This window comes from Mustela nivalis, assembly GCF_964662115.1.
Source record: "Mustela nivalis genome assembly, chromosome: 11".
In the NCBI taxonomy this organism is placed as follows: Eukaryota; Metazoa; Chordata; class Mammalia; order Carnivora; family Mustelidae; genus Mustela; species Mustela nivalis.
The window spans coordinates 46880856-46902831 of record NC_139030.1 but is presented as its reverse complement, the minus strand read 5'-3'; the positions used below and the strand labels follow the sequence as shown (position 1 = coordinate 46902831).

The following is a 21976-nucleotide window of genomic DNA, read 5'->3' as shown; positions in this document are numbered from 1 at the left end:
GTGCTGTATTTATTGCTATACAAGTTGTACTTGACCTTCCCAACAATATTATAAAATCAGTATGATTATCCCTCTTTAGCTGATGGAAAAAAACTGTGACCTAAGGAGATTCATTTCTTAGTCCAAGGTCACACAGTTGCTCATCCCTCAGCCAAGGAAAGAAAGGCTCGTGGAAATGAGGCAGGATGCAAAGCAGCTGGGTGTGTGAGTGCTGGGTCCGTGGCTTTGCAGGACACAAATGGGACGCAGACGCCATCCGTTTGCAATCTCAATTACTCAGTATGGTTTTTCAGGGTAAATACGATCAACACACAAGTATGTTCTTTGAATATATTTTAACAGGCAGCCTCTCATCAAATGTGTTATTTAGGGATTGTTTTTGATGAGCAGTAATTTTAAATTAAAATTTAATGTAATGGTCAAGAAACCCGGTCAGGGTTTTCTGGTCAAGAAACCACCACTTTGGTCTTTAAGATAGATGCCCGTGGATTTTTACAAACAGTTGCTCTTGGAGCATTCAGGAAGTTTCAGTGTATTTTATTAAACACATTAGCCCCTTTTAAGAACAGGTTGCCTCAAAAGAGGCTGCCTGGAGGGGGCAAGAATCCAGTTCGTGTTGTCACATTTTTGTTGTCCGTGCTGTCCGTGTGTCTATGGTTTCAAAACAAATCAATGGGCTTGAGGAAGCAAGTGACCTGCTTGTGGTTTTGGAAGCTGGTGACGCTGGCCAGCTAGAGGCGGGGGTGGTCACCTCGTGCAGCGGGAGCCTCGGGAGCTGGCAGGCCTCTTACAAAGCATAATTGCTTTCTCTTCAATCTTTTCCGTTCCATGCGTGTGTCCAGGCCTGCTGTTTCTGACCAGCGTTTCCTATACAGATCCTGATCAGTTTGTTTATAAAACACAGCCTCCCAGGGAGCAGCCCGGCACATCCCCCGATGTGATGATGAATAGCTACCTAGGTTTGTGACCTCTGAGATGACAAATAAATCGTCTTGGTCATGGTCATTTAAAGAAATTTTTTTTGGGGTGGGGGAGATCCATACAGAGCATAAATCTTTTTATTTTCTACTCCATTTCGAGTGAAGCACACTGAAAAGCACGCCAGGCTGAGGCTCTGCCGCCAGGTGGTTTGCAGAGCTGGATTTGATTACATCACCCTGTTTGAAACTTGGAGCTCATCATATTCTCCAACTCACTTCACAGTTTGAGAACTGCAACAGTAGTGGTGAAGCTTTTTGTAAATCACAATAAGAAGGGTGAGCTTATGCTCTCTGGCATCTGCCTCCCCTCCCTATAGGAAGATTTGCTCAGTTTGAGTGGTTTTGACAGAGGCATTGATATGCACCTGCTGGCAGATCTTGGTCTGTTATCTGACCCCCCAGCTGATGCTTCCTAATTGGGCGCCTCACGTTTTCTGCCCTCCGAATGAGTATGTGATTATCATCAGTGAGAACGTGCTCACCTCTATTGTTTTTACAAGGTTCTCAAATACTCCCATCTCACCGGTCATGGTCTTGTTTGCATGTTTGTGTCTGAGAATTAAGTTGGTCCGAAATACTGAAATGCTGTCTGTGGTAAATGAAGGATATTAGCATTTGTTTTACCAAGGAGACTGATGAATGTAGAAGTTACTAATCATTACGTTATAGCAGAACCCTATAACGTGCACTCAGGTATGTTGGTCTGTACTTTCCCATGATAATTTAGGATCTAGCTTGATCTCCTTTTATCATAGTTCTAGTATCAAAGTAGAGTGCGTATAGCTTTGGAAGATGCGTGAGTGTTTTCATGATTCAAGTTACACATAAGCTAAGTAGCACAGGTAATTTCTGTGAAAAAAGTCTTCATGTATGTCACAGAAAGCCATGACCCTAGCCTACTGCTTTGTACTTGGGTCAAACTCTTTCATGTTGTAAGTGTGACAGCTGCTAAAAAAGGCCTGGAAGGAGTGGGGTGGGAAGCCAGAGGCAAAGGTGGTGATGGCGTTACCGTGTTAGATGCCTCCTGAAATACACGGTGACGTGAACTGTTACTTTGTTTTTCTAGGCTTTTCTTTAGACTCAGGAAAAGGTATTGTTTCTAAAGACGAGATCACTTTCGTGTCTGGTGCTCCAAGAGCCAATCATAGTGGAGCTGTGGTTTTGCTAAAAAGGGACATGAAGTCTGCTCATCTCCTCCCTGAATACATCTTTGACGGGGAAGGTCTGGCTTCTTCATTCGGTTATGACGTGGCAGTGGCGGACCTTAACAAAGATGGGTAAGTGCGTCTTCGGTTACTTTCCATCTGCCAAGAAACCGTTGGTTCTTGGGCATTTTTTCAGTCTTGAGAGGAGCCATCCTTTCAGGTTCGTTGACTCAAAGAACATTTTTGCTGCCAGATCTTTACCTTCCTGCCATGTTTTTATCACTTGTCTTTTGGCAGCAGATGTTCATTACCTTCCTCGGGTTATTTACATTTTCAGTTTTTCGTTTTCACTCATATTTTGGGTCTGTGAGAATTAAAATACGGAAAACCACTAACTCGAAAAATGACACCTACGTGGTTCTTTTGCTGTGGCTTCTCATGGGGCTGTGGGAGCATCCAGAATGTCCTTTTAAAAACCGGAATCGGCGACAAAGTAATAGTTATGTCCAGGGGTGGAGGTTTGGGGGGTGGGTGGAGGGGAGCAGAGTCTGCGCACTCTCGTTCCAACTCGGGGCCTGTCTTCAGGTTCTTCCCACTGATACCTTCCTGTGGGCATTCATCGTGGGCTATTGTGTAAAATGTTTTACCTAAACCTAAACACTTACATACCTAAACATTACATTACCTGAACATTACATGAATACACCTTCAAAAATGTTTTAATGGATGAGAAATCAATTCCAGATTTGAGGTCCTTTCTGCGTCCTGTCTCTGTGTCCTTAGTACCTTGGCTGATGGCATTCTCTGTGAGCTCGCTGGTATTTTAGCCGATGGTTCAGTTTTATCCCTCGTTATGTTTTTAGGTGGCAAGATATAATTATTGGAGCCCCACAGTATTTTGACAGAGATGGAGAAGTTGGAGGTGCCGTGTATGTTTACATTAATCAGCAAGGCAGGTGGAATAAAGTCAAGCCCATTCGTCTTAATGGAACCAAAGATTCTATGTTTGGCATTGCAGTAAAAAATATTGGCGACATTAATCAAGACGGCTACCCAGGTAATAGATTGTGAAATAGTTATGATGCTCACAGGCTGATTATTTGATTGTCCAAAATAATGAATGCTTATGGCATTGTACTGGGATTTTGTTCGTTGATTTGTGATTTTTGTTTGTTGATTCTGTTGATTTTGTTTGTTGAAATGTGACGTTGTCAACAGATATTGCAGTTGGAGCTCCCTACGATGATATGGGAAAGGTTTTTATCTATCATGGATCCCCGAATGGAATAAATACCAAGCCAACACAGGTAACCAGACAGCCTCGGTTTCTACAATGAGGGTCTCCACGTTTTGCCTTGTAGTAGGATATTGGGTTTATGTGCATTTTCATGCTACTCATGTTTGATTGACAAATCTGTAATAGTATGAACTTTGTGCTTTTTAAAAAATGTACCATTAGAAGATAGCTTGAAAATAGATTTAAAATAAGCACATTGTTGCATTTATTTGTAAAATTTCTTAGATAAATTGGGAATCAAAGTAGTCCAAGGAAAAAGACTGTTTTACCCAGATAGCATAAATAAATGGAAATGTGAGCTCTTTCCTTTAGCGGGATACTAACTGGAGGTAAAATGTGCAAAAAACTGAAACAAACCAACCAGATGGTTGTGATGACATGGAGAATTGAGATGCCAAAAATTTAAAATTGCCTTTGAGAAAAACAAGACATTTGGAGGGCGGGTAGAGAGGTTTGGTATATAGTAAAAGAAGCTCATCAAAAATTGGCCCCTTTATCCTTTGAGATAGAATGTAAATCAGATGACTTCTATGAGATAAAATGTATGAAGTGTTGGAGCACATGTGTGCTTATAATTTATTTATAATTTAGTATAATTTATAAGTAAACTCTTAGACTTCAGTTTATGAGGAAATATTTGGCTTTTTCAAAGCATCAAGAAGCTCATTTTGGTGGCCCATTGTTGATTCTGATGCCCTGTTCATTTCAGATTCTTGAGGGTAAATCCCCTTATTTTGGATATTCAATTGCTGGAAATATGGACCTTGATAGAAATTCCTACCCTGATGTTGCAGTTGGTTCCCTCTCAGACTCAGTGGCTGTGTTCAGGTGTGTGATCTCTGACTTCAGTTAAGTATGTTCAATATTCAGCTTTAACTCAGATTTTGACCTTTTTAATTGAAAATCCTAATACCCATATTTCAACGTTTAAGGTTTATATGGATTTTGAAGATTTTTAAAAAAGTGATATAACAATATAAAAACTATTTTGTAATGCCTCACTAATTTTGAATTGAGAAAGAAAATAAGAACTGGTGAAAATTTTTACTTCATAGGTACTTTTAAAACCTTATATTTTCTTAAAAGAGGAAACATAAAATTTGACAGTACAAAAGATATAAGGAAGGAAATAAGAACCCCCCTGTCTCTCATGATCCATTAGTCAGCTCCAAAATTTTGGTTTATATCCTTTTAGTCTTTTGTGTTCTGTGAGTGCCTGTGTATATTTACCAAAACGGAGCTCACAGTGTACGTATTGTTTTGTAATCTGCATTTGTCTGTAATGCTCAGTGGACTTTGTCCACGTCCATGAGTTTATCGCGCACAGGGGCTTTTCCCCTGTCCTTGAATACTTTTCTGCGATGAGGTTACCGGCTGCCTATAAGGTGTCACGAGGCCAGGTCTGGTTTATTTATCCATCACCCTACTGTCCTTGGATATTTATGTCCCTTTCTAGGTTTGTTTGTTTTTTTTTTTTTTCGTGATACACCAGCTGGCCAGCATCCTTTACTTTTGTTCACGTCCTGAATTCTTCCCTCACGATAAATTCCCAGAAGTGAGTTTGCCGAGTGGAGGGCATATGTGTTTTCAGACTTTAGATTCACATTCACCAAAACGACCTCCAGAAAGGCTGCCTCGGTTTGCCCATCAGCTTTGCTTGAGTCCCCATTTTCCTAGCGAATTTCATCACTGCTGGGACTCACCATTTAACATCATTTATTTCATTTGTAATTTGAGAAGTAGCACGTTCTTGTAAAAGAGTTAATACACAGTTGTGGAAAATGCAAGTTCCCCAATATTCCCATCGTCCACAAAACAACTTTGGATAGTTTTGGGTATCTTTCTGCTTCGAGGGCTTCCTCAAAGGGCCATTCTCACTGCTCTAACCTGGGTCTTAAAAATCTAATCTTTGTTGGTTCTCTGTCCTTGTCAGTATAGACACATCCATCTTATTTTTTTAAACAAGCTAATATTGTTTCGTTATAAGCATTTAATCTTCAATTAATGGAATTTTTAGTCTCTGATCTTTAGCTAATGTAAACAGTGTGCTACAGAATATTATATATCTCTATTTGTTTTTTTTTGTTGTTGTTGTTTTTTTAAGAAAAATTCCTAGAAATAGAATCCCTAGGATACAGGTTAGAACATTTTTGTATTAATACATATATCTACAGAGAGGTTGTGACAGTTTATTGTCATGGCAGCAAGCTGTGAGAAAGCCCATTTCCTTGTACCCTTAACAGCATCAGACATGATGAATCTGGTTTTTGCTTGTGTGCTCTGTGTCCCCATCCTTTGGCTGAATTTGCATTTCTTGGATTCTTAGTGAGAATTAACCATTTGGGTTTTTCCTTTTTCTTTCTTTTTTCCTTCCTTTCTTCCTTTCTTTCTTAACTATTTGGCTTTACAGTTATTTTAATCTTAAAGAGATCTTTAAATATATTTTTTTAAGATTTTATTGAGAGAGCAAGAACGAGAGAGCACAAGCAGGGGGCAGGGGCAGAGGGAAAGAGAGAAGCAGACCCCCTGAGCAGGGAGCCCGATGTGGGGCTTCATCCCAGAACCCTAAGATCATGACCTGAGCCAAAGGCAGATGCTTAACTGACTGAGCCACCCAGACACCCCTCTTTAAAGATGTTTTAAATGGGTGTTAATATACAGTGAGATCCTAAAGGGGAAAAAAAGAAAAAAAAATCATTACCCTGTAGAATTCCAGAGAGTGTCAGGTAGAGATGTAGCCCCAACATCTAAAATATAATCCTAAGCCAAACCCCTCAGTCTTATAAGAAACTGATGCCAGGAGGACATTTCTGAAGAGAATAATATAAAAAAGTACAATATAGTATATTATGTAGTATATATATATGTATAGTATATACAATATAGTATAGAATGTAGTGTAGAATATCATAGAAAATAGAACAATAGTTTTCTGGTTAGATGGCAAGATCTATGAAAAACGAAGAACCACCACAGAAGTTGGAGATGGCAAGAGTAGGAGACATGAAAGGAGACAAGAGAAGGATGTATCTGAGATGTTAGTGAAGACAAAGGAAGTTAAAAAAAAAGTTAACTAAATGAACCGTGTGTAAGTGATTGAGAAAAGAGAGACCTCGGGAAAACATGGCTAGCTCAGTAGTGGTTTGTGTTGGTGGTTATACATATCTGTCCTAGGAACCCAGTGTCCTTCTGAACTGTCACACTGGGGACACGTGTGTGTGGTACTGTGTGCCTTCCAAGGTTAATTAATACGTTCAGTCTGTGTTCTGTCTGGTGGTTCTCAAGCACTGCCTATAATATGCCTGTTTCTCTTTGTTCCTATAGGTATTAATCTTAAAATATTCAATGTTTATTAAGGCAGGGGCACAGGGAGGAGGGGCACAGGCAGGAGGGGCAGGGGCACAGGGAGAGGTTCTCAAGCAGACTTCACGCTGAACATGAAGCCCATGGTGGGGCTTGATCCTGTGACCCTAAGATCACGACCGAGTGGAAACCAAGAGTTGGATGCTTAACTGATTGCACTACCCAGGCATCCCTTAAAATAGTCAGTATTTTTAAAAGGTGGAAGACTAGAACATTGATCAAAATGCAGTTTGCATTTCTAGTTGAGGTATAGCCCTCAGGTATCAAGAAGACTTGACCTCCTGTACCAGAATTTGCTTACCATGTTTTCATAGCACACAGCCCATTTTTAGTGAGTTAATAAATATTTGCTTCTGAATATAGCTGGTATATTAAAATACTATTTTCCTATCTTAGTAAGTGGGTTGAGTATGAACCCTGTGGACTTGTTCCGAGAAGAGCCTTCTTTCTTTGGAGATAGCACAAAGGTAAATTTTAAAATCCTTTCATTAAAAAAATGAGAACCCAATTCCCTTATTTTACAAATGGGGAAACAGAGGCCCAGGACTGCTTAAGATTTGAAGACTGGATCCTGGGAGCCCAGGATCCCTACGTCTGGGAATTTTTCCCACTTACTAGTACTTCAAGGTAGATCCTAAATACATGCCAGTCCAACAAGAGGTAGCTGAACCAGTAAGATTTGCTTTTTGTGTTAAGGCACATGTTTCCCGATTTGTCATGTACTATGCGCTTGAAATTGTGTTTGTTGTTATGTTTAAAAAAAAACAGAAGGGGCACCTGGCTGGCTCAGTCGGAAGAGCATGAGACTCTTGATCTCAGGGTCTTGGGGTTTAAGTCCTGGGATAGGTGTAGAGATGACTGCAAAAACAAACTTAAAAGGATTTTAAATAAAAAACATATAGAAATGTTTTAGGGAGGAGTGTGTGTTAATATTTACTTCTGATATCTATGTCCCCTTAACACTATGATCTATAAAACATTCTTCCATCTCTAGCAATTGGTTTCAATTTGTGGATTTTTGCCTCTTAAATATGCTCTCAAAACTTTAATTAGGAATGTGTCTAGTCAGTATCTTAGAAACTAGCAGCTGTCTACAATAACAGTGGAAAGGTCAACCACCGAGATAGAAGTCATTTAGAAGCAGGAGTGTGGGGGCGCCTGGGTGGCTCAGTGGGTTGGGCCACTGCCTTCGGCTCAGGTCATGATCTCAGGGTCCTGGGATCGAGCCCGGCATTGGGCTCTCTGCTCGGCAGGGAGCCTGCTTCCCTTCCTCTCTCTCTGCCTGCCTCTCTCTCTACTTGTGATCTCTCTCTGTCAAATAAATAAAATCTTTAAAAAAAAAAAAAAAAAGAAGCAGGAGTGTGGGCAGCATTTGTCCTTCTGCAGGCTTGTGCCTTGCCCATGAATGTCCACGCGTATTTTCTAGCCTACCGACAGATTGATTCTAGAAGTTCCAGCTTGCTGTCTGGGGTTTGGAATGCATTTTCCTGTCTTCCCCAGGACGGCTGGGTTACCAGAAGCCCATTAAAGTCAGTCTAATTGGCTCCATTCCGCATCCTGGCTGGGGAGTGATAGGGATGAGAGGGACCCTCTCCCCATTCTCTTGCACCGTATACTTGGACTTGCTGTATCTGCGGCGGAGGTCAGGACATAGGCTGGTGGTAACGCCTTAGGCTGAGGAAGTAGGGGAGAAGATGGAAGGGAGAGCAGAGATGTTTTTATATAGCGAGAAGGGCCCAAGGTGTGGGATTCCAGCTGCTTGAGTGGGTTTGCCAGGATGGGGTTAGGCAGAGCAGAGATGGGACAGGCTGAGGGCTTGAAGCTTTTGCTCACGGAGATCCTGTGGGGGTGGAAAAGTTGTGGTCCCTTCTGCTGACAGGAGGACAAGGACTTAAGGCTAAGAATGGGATGTTCTGAGGAAGGGCAGGGGTTTGTGGGATGGAGTCCTGTCAGCTCAGGGTTGCCTGTATTCCTTAAAATTTACATGTACCTAGAAACCCTGATAGAGAGCGTCCCAGGTAATTAGGGGTATGTAGGTTTTTCACCTTTTTGGAAGGTATTTTGGCAAGATGACTCATAATTAAACGTGCACATATTCTCCAACTCAGAAATTCTGCTAGGAGTTTATCCTACAGGGGAATTCAAATGTGTGCCTAGAAACCTGTCCTTGGAGGTCTGTCAGAGCCGAAAGCCCCAAAACAGCATAAACGTCTACCCCTGAGGGACTGGTTGGGTCCCTGCTGTTGCTGCGTGGGTGCAGAACAGCGCCGCTGGCCTGAGAACCCGGGGACTAGACCTAGGGAGAGGCAGGAGGAGGCCACTGAAAGGTCAGCGAGAAAAAGCAGCACAGAGGGGCGTCTGGAAGGACAAACCCGGCCCCTTGGGGGTTTAGGTGAGGACGGAGCCATAATACATGTCTTGAAAACTCTAGAACTTTGACAAATTGTCCATGTTCCTTTCCATTTGAAAACTTCTATTAAAATGACAAGACATTTTATAATTATAAATAAATGTATTTTAAATTTTGGGGTAAAATTCATATAATGAGGTTTTATTTACTTATTATTTTTGTCAAGGTGTTGCAGAAGAGAAGTGTATTTTATTTTTGGGATTTTTTTACTAATAGAGACTAGACTAATCCTTTGGGTGATGAGATCTTTTTGAGATCATACAGAAATCTAATTTGTTTTGTTTTGTTTTTATTGTGTTATGTTAGTCACCATAAAATACATCATTAGTTTTTGATGCAGTGTTCCAAGATTCATAGTTTAGGTATAACACCCAGTGATCTATGCAATCTGTGCCCTCCTTAGTACCCATCACCAGGCTCGCCCATCCCCCTCATCCCCTCCCCTCTAAAACCCTCAGTTTGTTTCTCAGAGTCCACAGTCTCTCATGGTTCATCTTTCCCTCCAATTTCCTCCAATTCACTTTTTCTTTCCTTCTCCTAATGTTCTCCATTCTATTCCTTATGCTCCACAAATAAGTGAAGCCATATGAAAATTGACATTCTCTGCTTGACTTATTTCACTCAGCATAATCTCCTCCAGTCCCATCCATGTTGATACAGAAGTTGGGTATTCGTCCTTTCTGATGGCTGCGTAATATTCCATTGTACATATGGACCACATCTTCTTTATTCATTTGTCTGTTCAAGGGCATCTCAGTTCTTTCCACAGTTTGGCTATTGTGGCCAGTGCTGCTATAAACATTGAGGGCATATAATGAGGTTTTAAATGAGGCCTTTTCTTTGGCCACTGGGGAACGTCTCCCCTGCCCCCTGCCGCCCCCCTGCCCCATGGTTTTTAAGATGTAGTGGTAGACAGCTTGAGAGTATGTGAATTCTTCTCACACTGAAGGTAGTAAGAGGCCAAGCCTGTGTTTTGCTCCATTTTTTTTCAGGTCCCGGCCTGTGATTAATATTCAGAAAACGGTCACTGTGACACCAAGCACGATTGATCTCCGCCAGAAAACGTTCTGTGGGGCACCTAGCGGGATATGGTGAGAGCTCCCACCATATGCACAGAACGCCCTCACTTTCATATGTCTGCTTTAGGGGGACTCTATTGCTCTGAGGAGCCATGGGCAACAGTGGGACAGAAATGAGCAAGGGGACAAGGAATCTGTCAAGTGAACATAGAACATTTTACTCATCAGTGGGCAGTGGGGGGATTCGAGACCTGGGGACCATGGGGTTTTGTTTCTCTCTACTGCAGTGATACATCTTTTAAGGAATATGTGTTTGATTTTATATAGCCTCAAGGTGAAGGCCTGTTTTGAATACACTGCCAAACCCACAGGTTACAATCCTTCGATAAGTAAGTACCTAGTACCTTTAAAAATTATATGTTCTGTCCACCAGGTTGAAAGTAATGCATAAGTAACAAAAACAAAACTGCTGTGGCCAACCTTGGTTTATAAATTCTTGTATGAGGCATTCAGTGGCTCTGCTGTCTTCTCTTTAATCAGGAGGGTGAAGTGCAGGAGGGGAGAACTTTCCATTTGGTCCTTATTTGAATTTTCCAGAGCAGATGGTTTAGGACAGCAAGACTTGGCAAAATACTCATTTGCTACCACAACTGTTTCCTCCATTTCTGCCTTTGAAGAGCAACATGGAAAATTGGTTTTGCGGTTGTGAGGTGGTGGGTGGTGGTTGTAAGAGATGAGTCCCAGAGCCCAAGCTTTGTGCAGAATTGTTGGGTTAGCCTCTCCTTGCTGCGTCATCCCCTCCAGACGGCCTCCGCGGCCCAGGACACCCACGCCACACTCCTGCGGGCGGGCTCCTTGGGGACCAGAAGGCTGGGCTTGGGATTTCAGAGCCCGGGGCTCTGCTCTGCGCTGTAGCTCCGAGACCGGCTCACCCCGCCGCACAGCAGAGACATTGGAGTCTCCATTTTCCTATCAGGAATAAAAATGTCTCTAGTAGGAATTCCTACATAGGATTGTGGTGGAAAGCAAAGGAGATACTCTGGTGAAAGCCATCTGTCATTTATAAGGTATTATGTGGCTTCCTTTCTTTATAATCCCAACGGGCTTTTTGGCTGCCCGTTTAGACAAGGCTAATGACACTCTAATGGTGGTGATCGTCCTCCAAGCCTTCTGCGGTAGGTTTTAGTAAGAGCTATACGCTTTCAGGTGTAAGCAACCTGCTCCAGCTCCAGAGTGAAGATGGGGTCATGGGAATTTAAAGAAAAGTTTTTCCCCAAAGAGTGAGGGTGATCAGATGGTCCTGGTGGCCCCGTGTGATGGTGTTGCATGCCACCAGCGGAAGCCTTCTACGGGGATAGGGTGGTCTGCAGTTTTTATTTTACCTTGATGTAATGAGTTTTCTTAAGTTTCCTTCTTGTTATGTAAAGTATTACTCTGTTTTCTTTATTAAAAAGATACTGCTTTTCATACTTCAGAATTTGGCAAGTAAGTCTGTCTTCCCCCAGTTCACCCTGTCATAGGCCCCCTTTTCCTATTTTAAGCCTCCATCTTCCCCTATTTTAAGCCATCCTCAGGTAGTTGCTTTGCCTCCCTGAGCTTTTTGGGCCCGTCTGCAGGGATGTCTCCTGCTGTAGCCTCTCCCAGGATCTCCCCACCTTGTGGGACGTGTGCTTGGTATTGCTGTATCACGGTTTGTGCACTGGGCAGTGGTGGCCTCTCACTTGGCCTTTTGATGTGGCTGGTATTTCACTGAATACTGGAAACAATACTTGGGGTGGTTTTCATTGAGAAGAAAATGTCTTCTAGGCTTTCTCACACTCTGTTATCCTGTTAGTTTATTTTGTGTTATTTTTACCTAGACACCATACCTTACACTTGCCTGTTTGGATAATGGGTGTTTGACCATTGTGTTTCAAGTAGACTAGAGAGACAAGGAGAAATTGTGATTCTTTGACTAGGTGAGGAGAGGAAATGGGGAAACATTTTATTCTATGAGTCTGTCATTTACCCACACCACTCTGACCGTAGATGTGATGAAATCTCATCAGAGCCGTCCTTGTCTTCCCCTACATCAATCATTTCCATAAAATTACAGACGTTGTTCTAGCTTTCACGTAGCATTTGATGCCCTGTGTATTAATTTCATGTTCAGTAGCTACACCATTAACCAAGGGTTTAACAACTCCGTTATCCGAGTGTTTACTGATGGCCTATCACGAATAGAACTTTTTTCTGTGAAGACATTTAGAGGGACCCTGTATTTCCTTGCCTGTACTTCCCCAGCACTGGGAAATTCTACATCAGATAGGACTTCCACCGAGCTGCATAAGTGAATCCATCTAAAATCCGTTCCCGGTGTCTGAGAATGTGAGCTTATTGTTTGATCAGGCCCTTTTAACTCGGTGGTCCTTGGTTGTGGTGTTGCCTACAGACAGATATTTATAATTGAGCCTTAATGAGTATTCTGGTTTGCCCCTTGAAAGGTCAGCAAAGGCAGCCTGCAAGGATTTTAAGATAACGTGAACTGTGTGGGGGGTCAGGGAAGGTTAGAGTGGGCTTGGTAGATAAACGGTTTTAACACACCCACACCCTCCCCTGCTTTTGCCATGAGGGGCACTCAGCACTGAGCCTTGGTCGGGTTCACTGTGGAGTTAACAGGTCGGTGATAAATGGATGATGTCAAGGCTACAAGGCTAAAATGGAGGCACATTCCATTTGGCAGAAATTACTACTGAAACTGTCAGTGTTTCTAAATTTTGGTCTTGCTGTAGCTGTTGTTTTGGCGTAAGGATAACATTCTGTGGTCTGTGTGCATGTCTGTGCACGGGTGGGTATGTGGGTGTGGTGCAATCCCTCCCACTTCCATTCAGCTGTTCTAAAAACATACTTATGGCAGGTGTTGTTCCGTTGCCAGGGAACACGGTGGTGAGCAGACTGATGGGGTCCCCGTCCACACCTTTGCTTGGGGAAGATGGTCGGGCAGTCCCAGTGGCTAAGTGTAGTGAGTGGGGAAGTAGAATACTGTCCGATCCCCTCGGAGAAGTCCCCCTGAGGAAGTGATGTCTACACTGGGATCTGAAGGAGGAGTGAGTTAGGCAGTCGCGGGGAGGTAGAGAGGGCCAGGGCCCTGCTGGCGGAGGAAGAGAGTGACCCAAGCAGAGGCCCGGAGGAAGTGGAAAGCTGGACATCCAAAGAGGCTTCGTAAAGCAGTTGTCTTGTGTGTTTGTGACAGACTTTGAAGCTGGTGCCACCCCTGTCCCTCGCTGTGTGACAGGCCAGGCCTCTAGCTCTGTGGGCATCCATTCCTCACCTGCAAGAAGAGGGTGTTAAAATAGATGCTCTTTAAGGCCTCTTTTGAACTCCACCGTGAATATTAGAACATGGGTGGTTCATTTTCTGTGTTTTCTGGAGAAGATTTTGTTTCCCCTTGAAGCTGCCTGCTCTGGCCCTATACGCACTTTGGTTTACTTCCCCTTCTAGTGGTTAGTGAGTGATTGATGAATGTAAGTAATTTCGATGTTACCCCATAAAGAAACATAGTAACCACATCCAGCAAAGAATGCATTCTAAAGCCAAGAAATGAGATTTTGATCATCTAAATCCTGGCTTGCCTCCGAGCTCCATTAGTAGAAGTAATCAAGAACAGGAGGTGTCTTCCAGGCCTTTGGAGGTCGGAAACTTTGGTGTGGGAGACATGGTAGCTGGCAAATGGATCTTCTAGCCTTGAAAAGTAATGTGTTTTACCTTTCAGTTCTTTTAAGTGGGACGTCTCTGCCTGTTGTCAAAAGACTTCTCTATCTCCCCCATGTATTATTCCCATTTCAGACAACTGTCCATTATCTGTGCTTCTTAAACTTTAATGGGTCTAAGACCCACCTGATGGTCCTGTTAAAAGGCAGATTCTGGTTAAGTAGGTCTGGCTGGAGCTTGAGGTTCTCAGTGCCCAGCAGATGCGAGGAGAAGCTGCCGCTGCTCTCCAGGTGTGGGGCCCCGTCAGGGACAGCCTGCTGGATGCGAGTCAGTGCAGGCCTTTCAGGAGTGCTGCGTGTCCGTTCTCTTTTGTGCTCCGAGTGCCTGATGTAGAGCCAGAAATCCTTGGATGCCGCTCAGAGGTTCTGACTTATTCTTGGGCTCCCCCAGGTGGCCCAATGGAAATTTAACCTCACAAACTCTTAACAGCAGCGGGCAGGAAAGGACTGCTTGATCTGAAAGGCCGAAATGTAGACAAAATGTACATTACCGGGAAATGTGATCAGCAAGAAGGGCAGTGGGAGACATATTCTATGAGGGATTAAAATAACATCAAAGGGAACTCACTGTCCTTATAGCTGAACTGTATGTGGATATACTCTGAGTTCAGAGGCTTTTGTTCATTGTATCTAGCCATTTTGGGCACGCTCGAGGCTGAAAAGGAGAGAAGGAAATCTGGGCTGTCATCAAGAGTTCACTTTCGAAACCAAGGCTCTGAGGCCAAGTATACTGAAGAGCTCACTTTGACCAGGCAGAAGCAGAAGGCGTGCATGGAGGAGACCCTCTGGCTCCAGGTGAGGGCGGCCCTGCTCAGGCCGGTCGTTACAGGGGACTGAGCTGGGTTCTGTGGTGGCCTAGGGAGATCTCTGAGCCTGACACCAGCGACCTCTCATTCAGGACTGTTGGGAGCTCCCCAGGAGTGTTGATACCATACTCTGCACACTTTTCAGGAAAATATCCGAGATAAACTGCGTCCCATTCCCATAAGCGCTTCGGTAGAGATCCAAGAGCCAAACACGCGGAGGAGAGTGAATTCGCTTCCGGAAGTTCTTCCCATTCTGAATTCAAACGAACCCAAGACGGTGCACAGAGATGTAAGTTTTCTGACTTGGGTGTTGCCAAAGCTTCTGCTGTATTACGCTGCTACATCATGTGTCTTTGAAGGGGGAGGACTAGTGATTTGCGTTTTTAAAGTCCATTCCTTTGTATCAAGTAAGCTTTTTAATATACGCAAAGTTTGTTTGAGATTGGTTTCCCAACTTAACAGTGAATATAGAAACATGTGGAATACAGTTTGGAGCCAGAGTATTGTTCTTAATGACTTCTGGCTGCTGCGGCTTACTGCGGCTATAACTGGCAGAACTCATTCTCACATCCAGTTTCTCCTGTGGCCGTATGGAGAAAAATACAGTGCATTTTACCATTGAGAACATTAAAATGTAGAAAATAAACTTGTTAGTCCAGATGCTAAAATCAAGGAATATGAAATTCAACAAGGCCATGAAATAGTCACTTCGTGGCTAATGTAGCCTGTGTAGTCTTAGGAAGACCATTTCTGTGACATGCCCTGCTGTATGCCTCCTACGGGGGGGACCTATTTGCTGGTATTTAAGGTGGCTGAGGCATGAGAAAGGGCGGGGGAGCTGTGGTGTCTGGATTTGGCATTGTGTACCTGCCGTCAAAATCCAGCCGGTGCCAGAGTGTCTACTCTGTGGCTCTTAGTTCTGATGGCCCCCGACAAAGCCTCTCAGAAGCGAGTACTTACTGCTTCAGGCCTAGGACATGGCTCCTCAGTCTGCACACTGTCTTTATCGTCACAAAGTGTAGTTCCTTGTACTTTTACATACTTTTTCATAGACTTTGGATGTTACTGCTTCTCACATGACTGTTTCTTGTGGGTGTTCCCAGCTCTGTAGTCATGTTGAACACAACAAGCAAGGAACATAAATAGCAAGCAGCTATTTATTGATCAGTGTGATTGTGAAGCACCCATTAGCGCTGTGCCATTTGTTTTCTTCACCTTAGCCTGTTTCCTCTTCTGTTCAACAGAGCCCATAACTGTATCCTCATGGTCTGTTGTGAGGATTAAGGGAGTTAAAATAAGTAATCACACGTTAGGTAGCATCATCACTACTACTGGCACTTCTTACATTATCCCTATAAAGTCGGCTGGTGGCATCCGCATATCACCAGGGACGTCCCTTGGAGTCTGAAAGGTTAGGTGACTTGCCCAGAGCCCCACGGCTAAGTGCGCGGCAGAGCCGGGTTTGGAAGGCGGAGCTGTGTGGCTGTGGGGCTCACGCTCGTCGCTACACCTCGGGGGCCTGGTCAGCGTGTTCTTACAGCACTGCTCTGTTCAAGGACAGAGTTAAAAGACAATTCCCTTAAAGGCACTGGCTGCACGGCTGAGTATTTTTGAAGCTTCTGCTGTGGTAATTTTTGCACAGGGACAGGGGTATATGGAAACAGCCAGTCACTGTCGCAGTCCCCAACGGCAAGAATTGTGATGGTTTTGTTTTCACCAGAGAGAGACAAACCCTAAGAGACTCTAATCTTCAGAAACAAACTGACAGTTGCTGGAGGGGTGGTGGGTGGAGGGATCGAGTAACTGGGTGAGGGACATTAAGGAGGGCACGTGATGGAAGGAGCACTGGGTGTTCTGTAAGACTGATGAATCACAGACCTGTACTTCTGAGACAAATAATACATTATATGTCACTTAATTTGAATTTACATTAAAAAATTAAAAATAATTAATCTCCAACACAAAACAACAATGGTTTTGTTCTCCTACAGGTGCACTTCTTAAAAGAGGGATGTGGAGACGACAATGTATGTAACAGCAACCTTAAACTAGAATACAAGTTTTGTACCCGAGAAGGAAATCAAGACAAATTTTCTTACTTACCAATGTAAGAGTCACTCTGTCATCCTGGCAAAAATGACTGGCTTTGCACTGGGTTACTGAAAACATCCTGAGGTCTTTGTCATTTTTGTTTTTGTGCGTTTGTGTGTGTGTTTTATAGTCAAAAAGGTGTACCAGAACTAGTTCTAAAAGACCAGAAGGACATTGCTTTGGAAATAACCGTGACCAACAGCCCTTCCGATCCGAGGGACCCTGCAAAAGACGGAGACGACGCTCACGAAGCAAAGCTTGTGGCCACTTTCCCCGACACTCTGACTTACTCAGCATACCGAGAACTGCGGGCTTTCCCTGTAAGTGGTTTCACAGCCCCTGGGAGCAAACAAGCCAGCCCGGGGGATGGTGGGGATTCAGGCTTTTGGGGGGGGGCAAGCAATCGGAGGGTAATCTGTTTTTCTGTTACAGGAGAAGCAGCTGAGTTGTGTTGCCAATCAAAATGGCTCACAAGCGGACTGTGAGCTTGGAAATCCTTTCAAAAGAAATTCCAGTGTAGGTGATGCCTTCCCATCCCACACCGTACCGTGTCGGGTGCCATTACAGGGTCAACACGCTTGGTCTGTGTTAATGCCTGTTTCTGTTTTTCAGGTGACTTTCTATTTGATTTTAAGCACAACCGAGGTTACCTTTGACACCACGGATCTGGATATTAATCTGAAGCTGGAAACGTAAGAATTGCTTCAACCTTTCCATTCAGAATTATTTCATGAAAACACAGCCCGTCAATGAATTGGCTGTGCTTCTGACTCATAAAAGGAGTGTAATTGTAATGAGAAAACTGACTGTTAAAATGAAACCCTATTGTTTCCTTTTCATTTTCAGAACAAGCAATCAAGATAATTTGGCTTCAATTACAGCTACAGCAAAAGTGGTTATTGAACTGCTTTTATCGGTCTCTGGGTAAGTGTTTGTGTTTAGCATAACAAATCAGTGTTTAAAAGAACCGTTTACAATCCTCACTAAAACTGGTGTTTTTTAATTTAACAGAGTTGCCAAACCTTCCCAGGTGTATTTTGGAGGTACAGTTGTTGGTGAGCAAGCAATGAAGTCTGAAGACGAGGTGGGAAGTTTAATAGAGTATGAGTTCAGGGTAAGTTTCAGCAGTTAGTCTTTTTTATTCTATATATCAAAGGCGAACATCTACTGTATATGTTAATATATGTAATGTAATTTTAGTAAATGTGGATATGTAGCTTTAATATGTAATAGCAACATTAATAAAAATAAGCATGATAAATCCTCAGTTAAAAGTGAGTTCACCAATGTTTAAATCACATACCAGCTTACAGTAGAAGTTTTGTCCTTCAGAATGGAGAACACAACTATCATTCGACATGGGACTTGTTCAAAATCCAGTTTAGTTTTTGTGTATAAGCGATGTAGGGACAAAGGAATACCCCGCCCCTCTCTCTCCCCAGAGTCCCTATAACACACAGATCTCAAAATAGTTGATATCTGGCTTTAGACTGTGTTGGGATTTCTTTCTTCTGTTGTGAGGTCCTCTCTCTTACGGCGTGTGGTTAATGTTCCTTCACATTTTACAAGCCCGGTGCCGGTGAGGAAGCATTTCTAAGCAAGAATCACAGTGACTCTCAATCCAGTTGGGTGAACATGAGGGCATGGTGCGGAGGGGGCTTGTGACTCATCTGTGGGTTTGGGTCTGCGTGGCTCAAATCAGCCAAGACAGCCCAGTGGCTGTGTCTGAGATGGCAAGAATGCACCCACCCCTGACTCCAGCAGGATGGGGGGCTGAGTTCTGCTTGGGGTGTCTCTCAGCATTGTAGACACAGCTGGGATAGGTGGTGGTGGCAGAGGTGAGGACGCCTGCATGGGTGTGGTTGCCACTGGCGGCCCTGGGTGCCACAGCGGTCCTGCCCCACACACAGAGCTCACTCCTCATTTGGCTTCTGCCTAGGAAGCTGCTCTGTTCCCGGCTTGAATCCTGATTCATGGCCTTTGTAATGGTTTTATTCCCACTCTCAGTTGCTACCCAACCACCGTCCCCTGCCCTCCCTTGTGGTAGCGGACTGAGGTGGCTTCATTTTGGCATAAGGAGGGGCTCCCTAGAAGCAGGTTGCTGGCGCTCCGCCACAGGCCACACTCCTCTACAGGGCCCAGGAGGTTATAGAGCGACTCGCAGACCTCTGCCACCTTCCGGGTCGGGAGCATGGTGTATCGAACAAGGCAGATTCTCTTGCTCACAGGAATTGCCGAGTTGAAGGAGCAGTCCTCCATCTCTGACGTTTCCTGGGCCTGCATCTCTGCTGTGGGCGCCGGGCTCTCTGCAGTTCAGCTCTGGAGCCTGTACTTTTTATCGTAGGGTCATGCTTTTTCTCCCTGGCTGCAGGAGTGGCTATTTAATTTTAGATTGAGAGACTTACACGGGGATATAATACGTGTTATTTTCTTACAGGTAATTAACTTGGGGAAACCTCTTAAAAACCTTGGCACGGCAACCTTGAACATCCAGTGGCCAAAAGAAATTAGCAACGGCAAATGGTTGCTTTATTTGGTGAAAGTAGAATCCAAAGGATTGGAAAAGATCGCTTGTGAGCCACGAAGTGAAATAAACTTCCTGAACCTAAAGGTACATCGATTTACCCTGCATCTCTGTAGCACATATAAGGAAAGCGAACTTTTGTGGGGGAACATCCTTAATTTCCTGAGGAAAAGTGACATAGTGGTGTGCTGACTTCTTCTCTGGTGTCACATCTTCTGTCATAGTTGAATAACCAAGTCAGGCTGAGGATTTCTGCTGATCAGCTGCCATGATGGCACATCAGTCTGACCCAGGACCTGTTGAAGGAAATGATGTTTTCTGAAGTTTAGGACCCAGTATAACCTAGAAACAGAACTGGGATATGCGTCTGGGGTGGGCCAGTCAGTGTTCACCCCCCATAGAACCAAACTCATTATAGAAGAGATTGGCACGTTAGCAAGAGACCTTCAAAGCTTTCATTCTTATTTATTTTTTTAAAAAGATTTATTTATGAGAGGGAGAGAGAGAGCAAGTACACAGAGGGAGCAGGAGAAGCACACTGCCCGCTGAGCAGGGAGCCAACATGGGGCTCGATCCCAGGGCCCCAGGATCATGACCTGAGCCAAAGGCAGATGCTTTACTGACTGAGCCACCCAGGTGTCCCTCGTTCTTATTTTTTAAAATAGTAAATATTTATAAGTGTTGATTGTGCCTCAGGCACTATGCTAAAACAAACATGTTATTTGCTTTTTCTCATTTCATCCCCTTGATAGTTCTTGGAGGTATTTTTTCTTATCCCTACCATTTCACAGATGAGAGAAGAGAGACTCAGAGAGATTAATGTTTTAAGACTCCCTCAGCAGTTAAGAGGCTGATTCTGCATCCGAGCTCTGCTTTGTTTTCAAAGCCTATACTCGTAACTGCATGTGCTGCTGCACGCTGACAGTCCTGGTTTATCATATGCTCCAGTGTGACCATCTGCTTCATTACAGTGTGTCTGTTTCTTCTCTTCTGGTTTTAATCCTCGTGTTGAGGGCTGACTTTCAGTAGATCGCAGTGAGGGAGCTCCTCTGTTTAAGTGATGGTGTGCTCTGTGTTCACTGTTGGCAGCTTCTAGAAGGTTCTTCTGTTCATCAACTGAAAAACAAGATGGTCCATGATTCTTAATCCATCTTAAGGAAAATGCTATCTTAAAACTCCTTATGTGGATTAGTTTTCAGGACTCTACTTTGAATAAGTCACATACCAGTTCTTTTGCTTTTTTCTGTTTGTCGGTGTCATTTATTTATTCAAGATGTGCTGACTTTTTACCATGAGTCAGTTACCAAGCTGGGCACTAGGGACATAGGGATGAGACTTGATGCCTGATCTCAGGCTGTTCAGTTTGGTGAGGAGACAGAAGAGCAAAGAAAGTGTGCTTTCTCTTCGCCTGAGTTTTAAAAGAGTGAAAATAAACTACTTCAGTCAATGAACTTGCAAGGAGATTGAAACATTTGTAGATTTTACACTTATTTCTGCGGCTTTGGTGACAGGAGATGGGGAGATATTAATTGTTGACGATGTGAATTTGGCATCATTTGGGAGAGGTGCCCAAGAGGTCTAGGCAGTGGTGACCGTTACATTCAGTAGAACTGTTTTGGATATAATTTCTTTTCAGGAGTCTCACAACTCAAGAAGGAAACGGGAAATTGCTGAAAAACAGATAGATGATAGCCGAAAATTTTCGTTATTTGCTGAAAGAAAATATCAAACCCTTGTAAGTATTTTTCAATAGCCGTGATTCAATTGGACAAGATGGTGGCAGGAAGGTCTTCCCCTGCCAACACTGTTGGATTTTATTTTATTATTTTAATTTTTTGTTTTATTTTAATTTTTAAAGATTTTATTTATTTGACAGAGACACAGCAAGAGAGGGAACACAAGCAGGGGGAGTGGGAGAGGGAGAAGCAGTCTCCCTGGTAAGCAGGGAGCCCTATGCGGGGCTTGATCCCAGAACCCCTGGGATCATGACCTGAGCCGAAGTCAGGCACTTAACGACTGAGCCACCTGGGCCCCCAGTCTGTTGGGTATTAACTACCATCCTTTTCTCTCCAGAACTGCAGCACGAACGTGAACTGCGTGAACATCAGCTGCCCGCTGCGAGGGCTGGACAGCAAGGCTTCTGTTGTTCTGCGCTCAAGGTTATGGAACAGCACGTTTCTAGAGGTTCGGCCCTGCCACGAGGCGGTCCCCTGGAAATCATTGCCCATCTCGTTAGAACGTTTCTCACTTCCTTGACGCATTTGCTAACTTTGTCTCCGAACAGGAATATTCCAAAATGAACTACTTGGACATTCTCGTGCGGGCTTCCATCGATGTGGCCGCCGCCGCCGAGAACATCAAGCTGCCAAACGCAGGCACTCAGGTGAGCGGCTTCCCCACCTTCACATGGCTCAGAGCCCTGCAGGCTCATGGCATGTGTGGCCAGCTATAGTTAGTAGAAAAGATCTCTTCCTATATGAACCCAGGCTTGAATCTTACAAAGTCAGTCCCTGGTTATGCCCCTTGGGATAAGGCCCAAATAAGTCCTCTTTCTCAGCCACATAGTAGCCTTTGGAATAACGGAAGGAAACT

General features: G+C 43.8%; 1 protein-coding gene and 1 long non-coding RNA gene across 4 annotated transcripts in view; one reads left to right on the top strand and one right to left on the bottom strand.

The window, feature by feature from the left end:
- The window catches only part of ITGA6 (integrin subunit alpha 6), a 78287-nt gene that overhangs the window by 43549 nt on the left and 12762 nt on the right, over window positions 1-21976 (top strand). For all 3 annotated transcript variants that reach the window (XM_082689155.1, XM_082689154.1, XM_082689153.1), the window contains exons 6-23: window positions 2047-2257; window positions 2989-3182; window positions 3344-3432; window positions 4132-4250; window positions 10188-10286; window positions 10542-10603; window positions 14598-14758; window positions 14915-15058; window positions 16761-16876; window positions 16991-17180; window positions 17293-17376; window positions 17473-17552; window positions 17707-17784; window positions 17872-17974; window positions 19298-19471; window positions 21021-21119; window positions 21458-21568; window positions 21669-21767. In XM_082689155.1, the coding sequence (XP_082545281.1) occupies window positions 2047-2257; window positions 2989-3182; window positions 3344-3432; window positions 4132-4250; window positions 10188-10286; window positions 10542-10603; window positions 14598-14758; window positions 14915-15058; window positions 16761-16876; window positions 16991-17180; window positions 17293-17376; window positions 17473-17552; window positions 17707-17784; window positions 17872-17974; window positions 19298-19471; window positions 21021-21119; window positions 21458-21568; window positions 21669-21767 (2213 nt within the window). The remainder of the gene's footprint in view (window positions 1-2046; window positions 2258-2988; window positions 3183-3343; window positions 3433-4131; window positions 4251-10187; window positions 10287-10541; window positions 10604-14597; window positions 14759-14914; window positions 15059-16760; window positions 16877-16990; window positions 17181-17292; window positions 17377-17472; window positions 17553-17706; window positions 17785-17871; window positions 17975-19297; window positions 19472-21020; window positions 21120-21457; window positions 21569-21668; window positions 21768-21976) is intronic.
- Window positions 18129-21976, bottom strand: part of LOC309843619 — a 90472-nt gene continuing 86624 nt past the window's right edge. Inside the window, exon 5 of the long non-coding RNA XR_014300252.1 lies at window positions 18129-20500. This is a non-coding gene — a long non-coding RNA (uncharacterized lncRNA). The remainder of the gene's footprint in view (window positions 20501-21976) is intronic.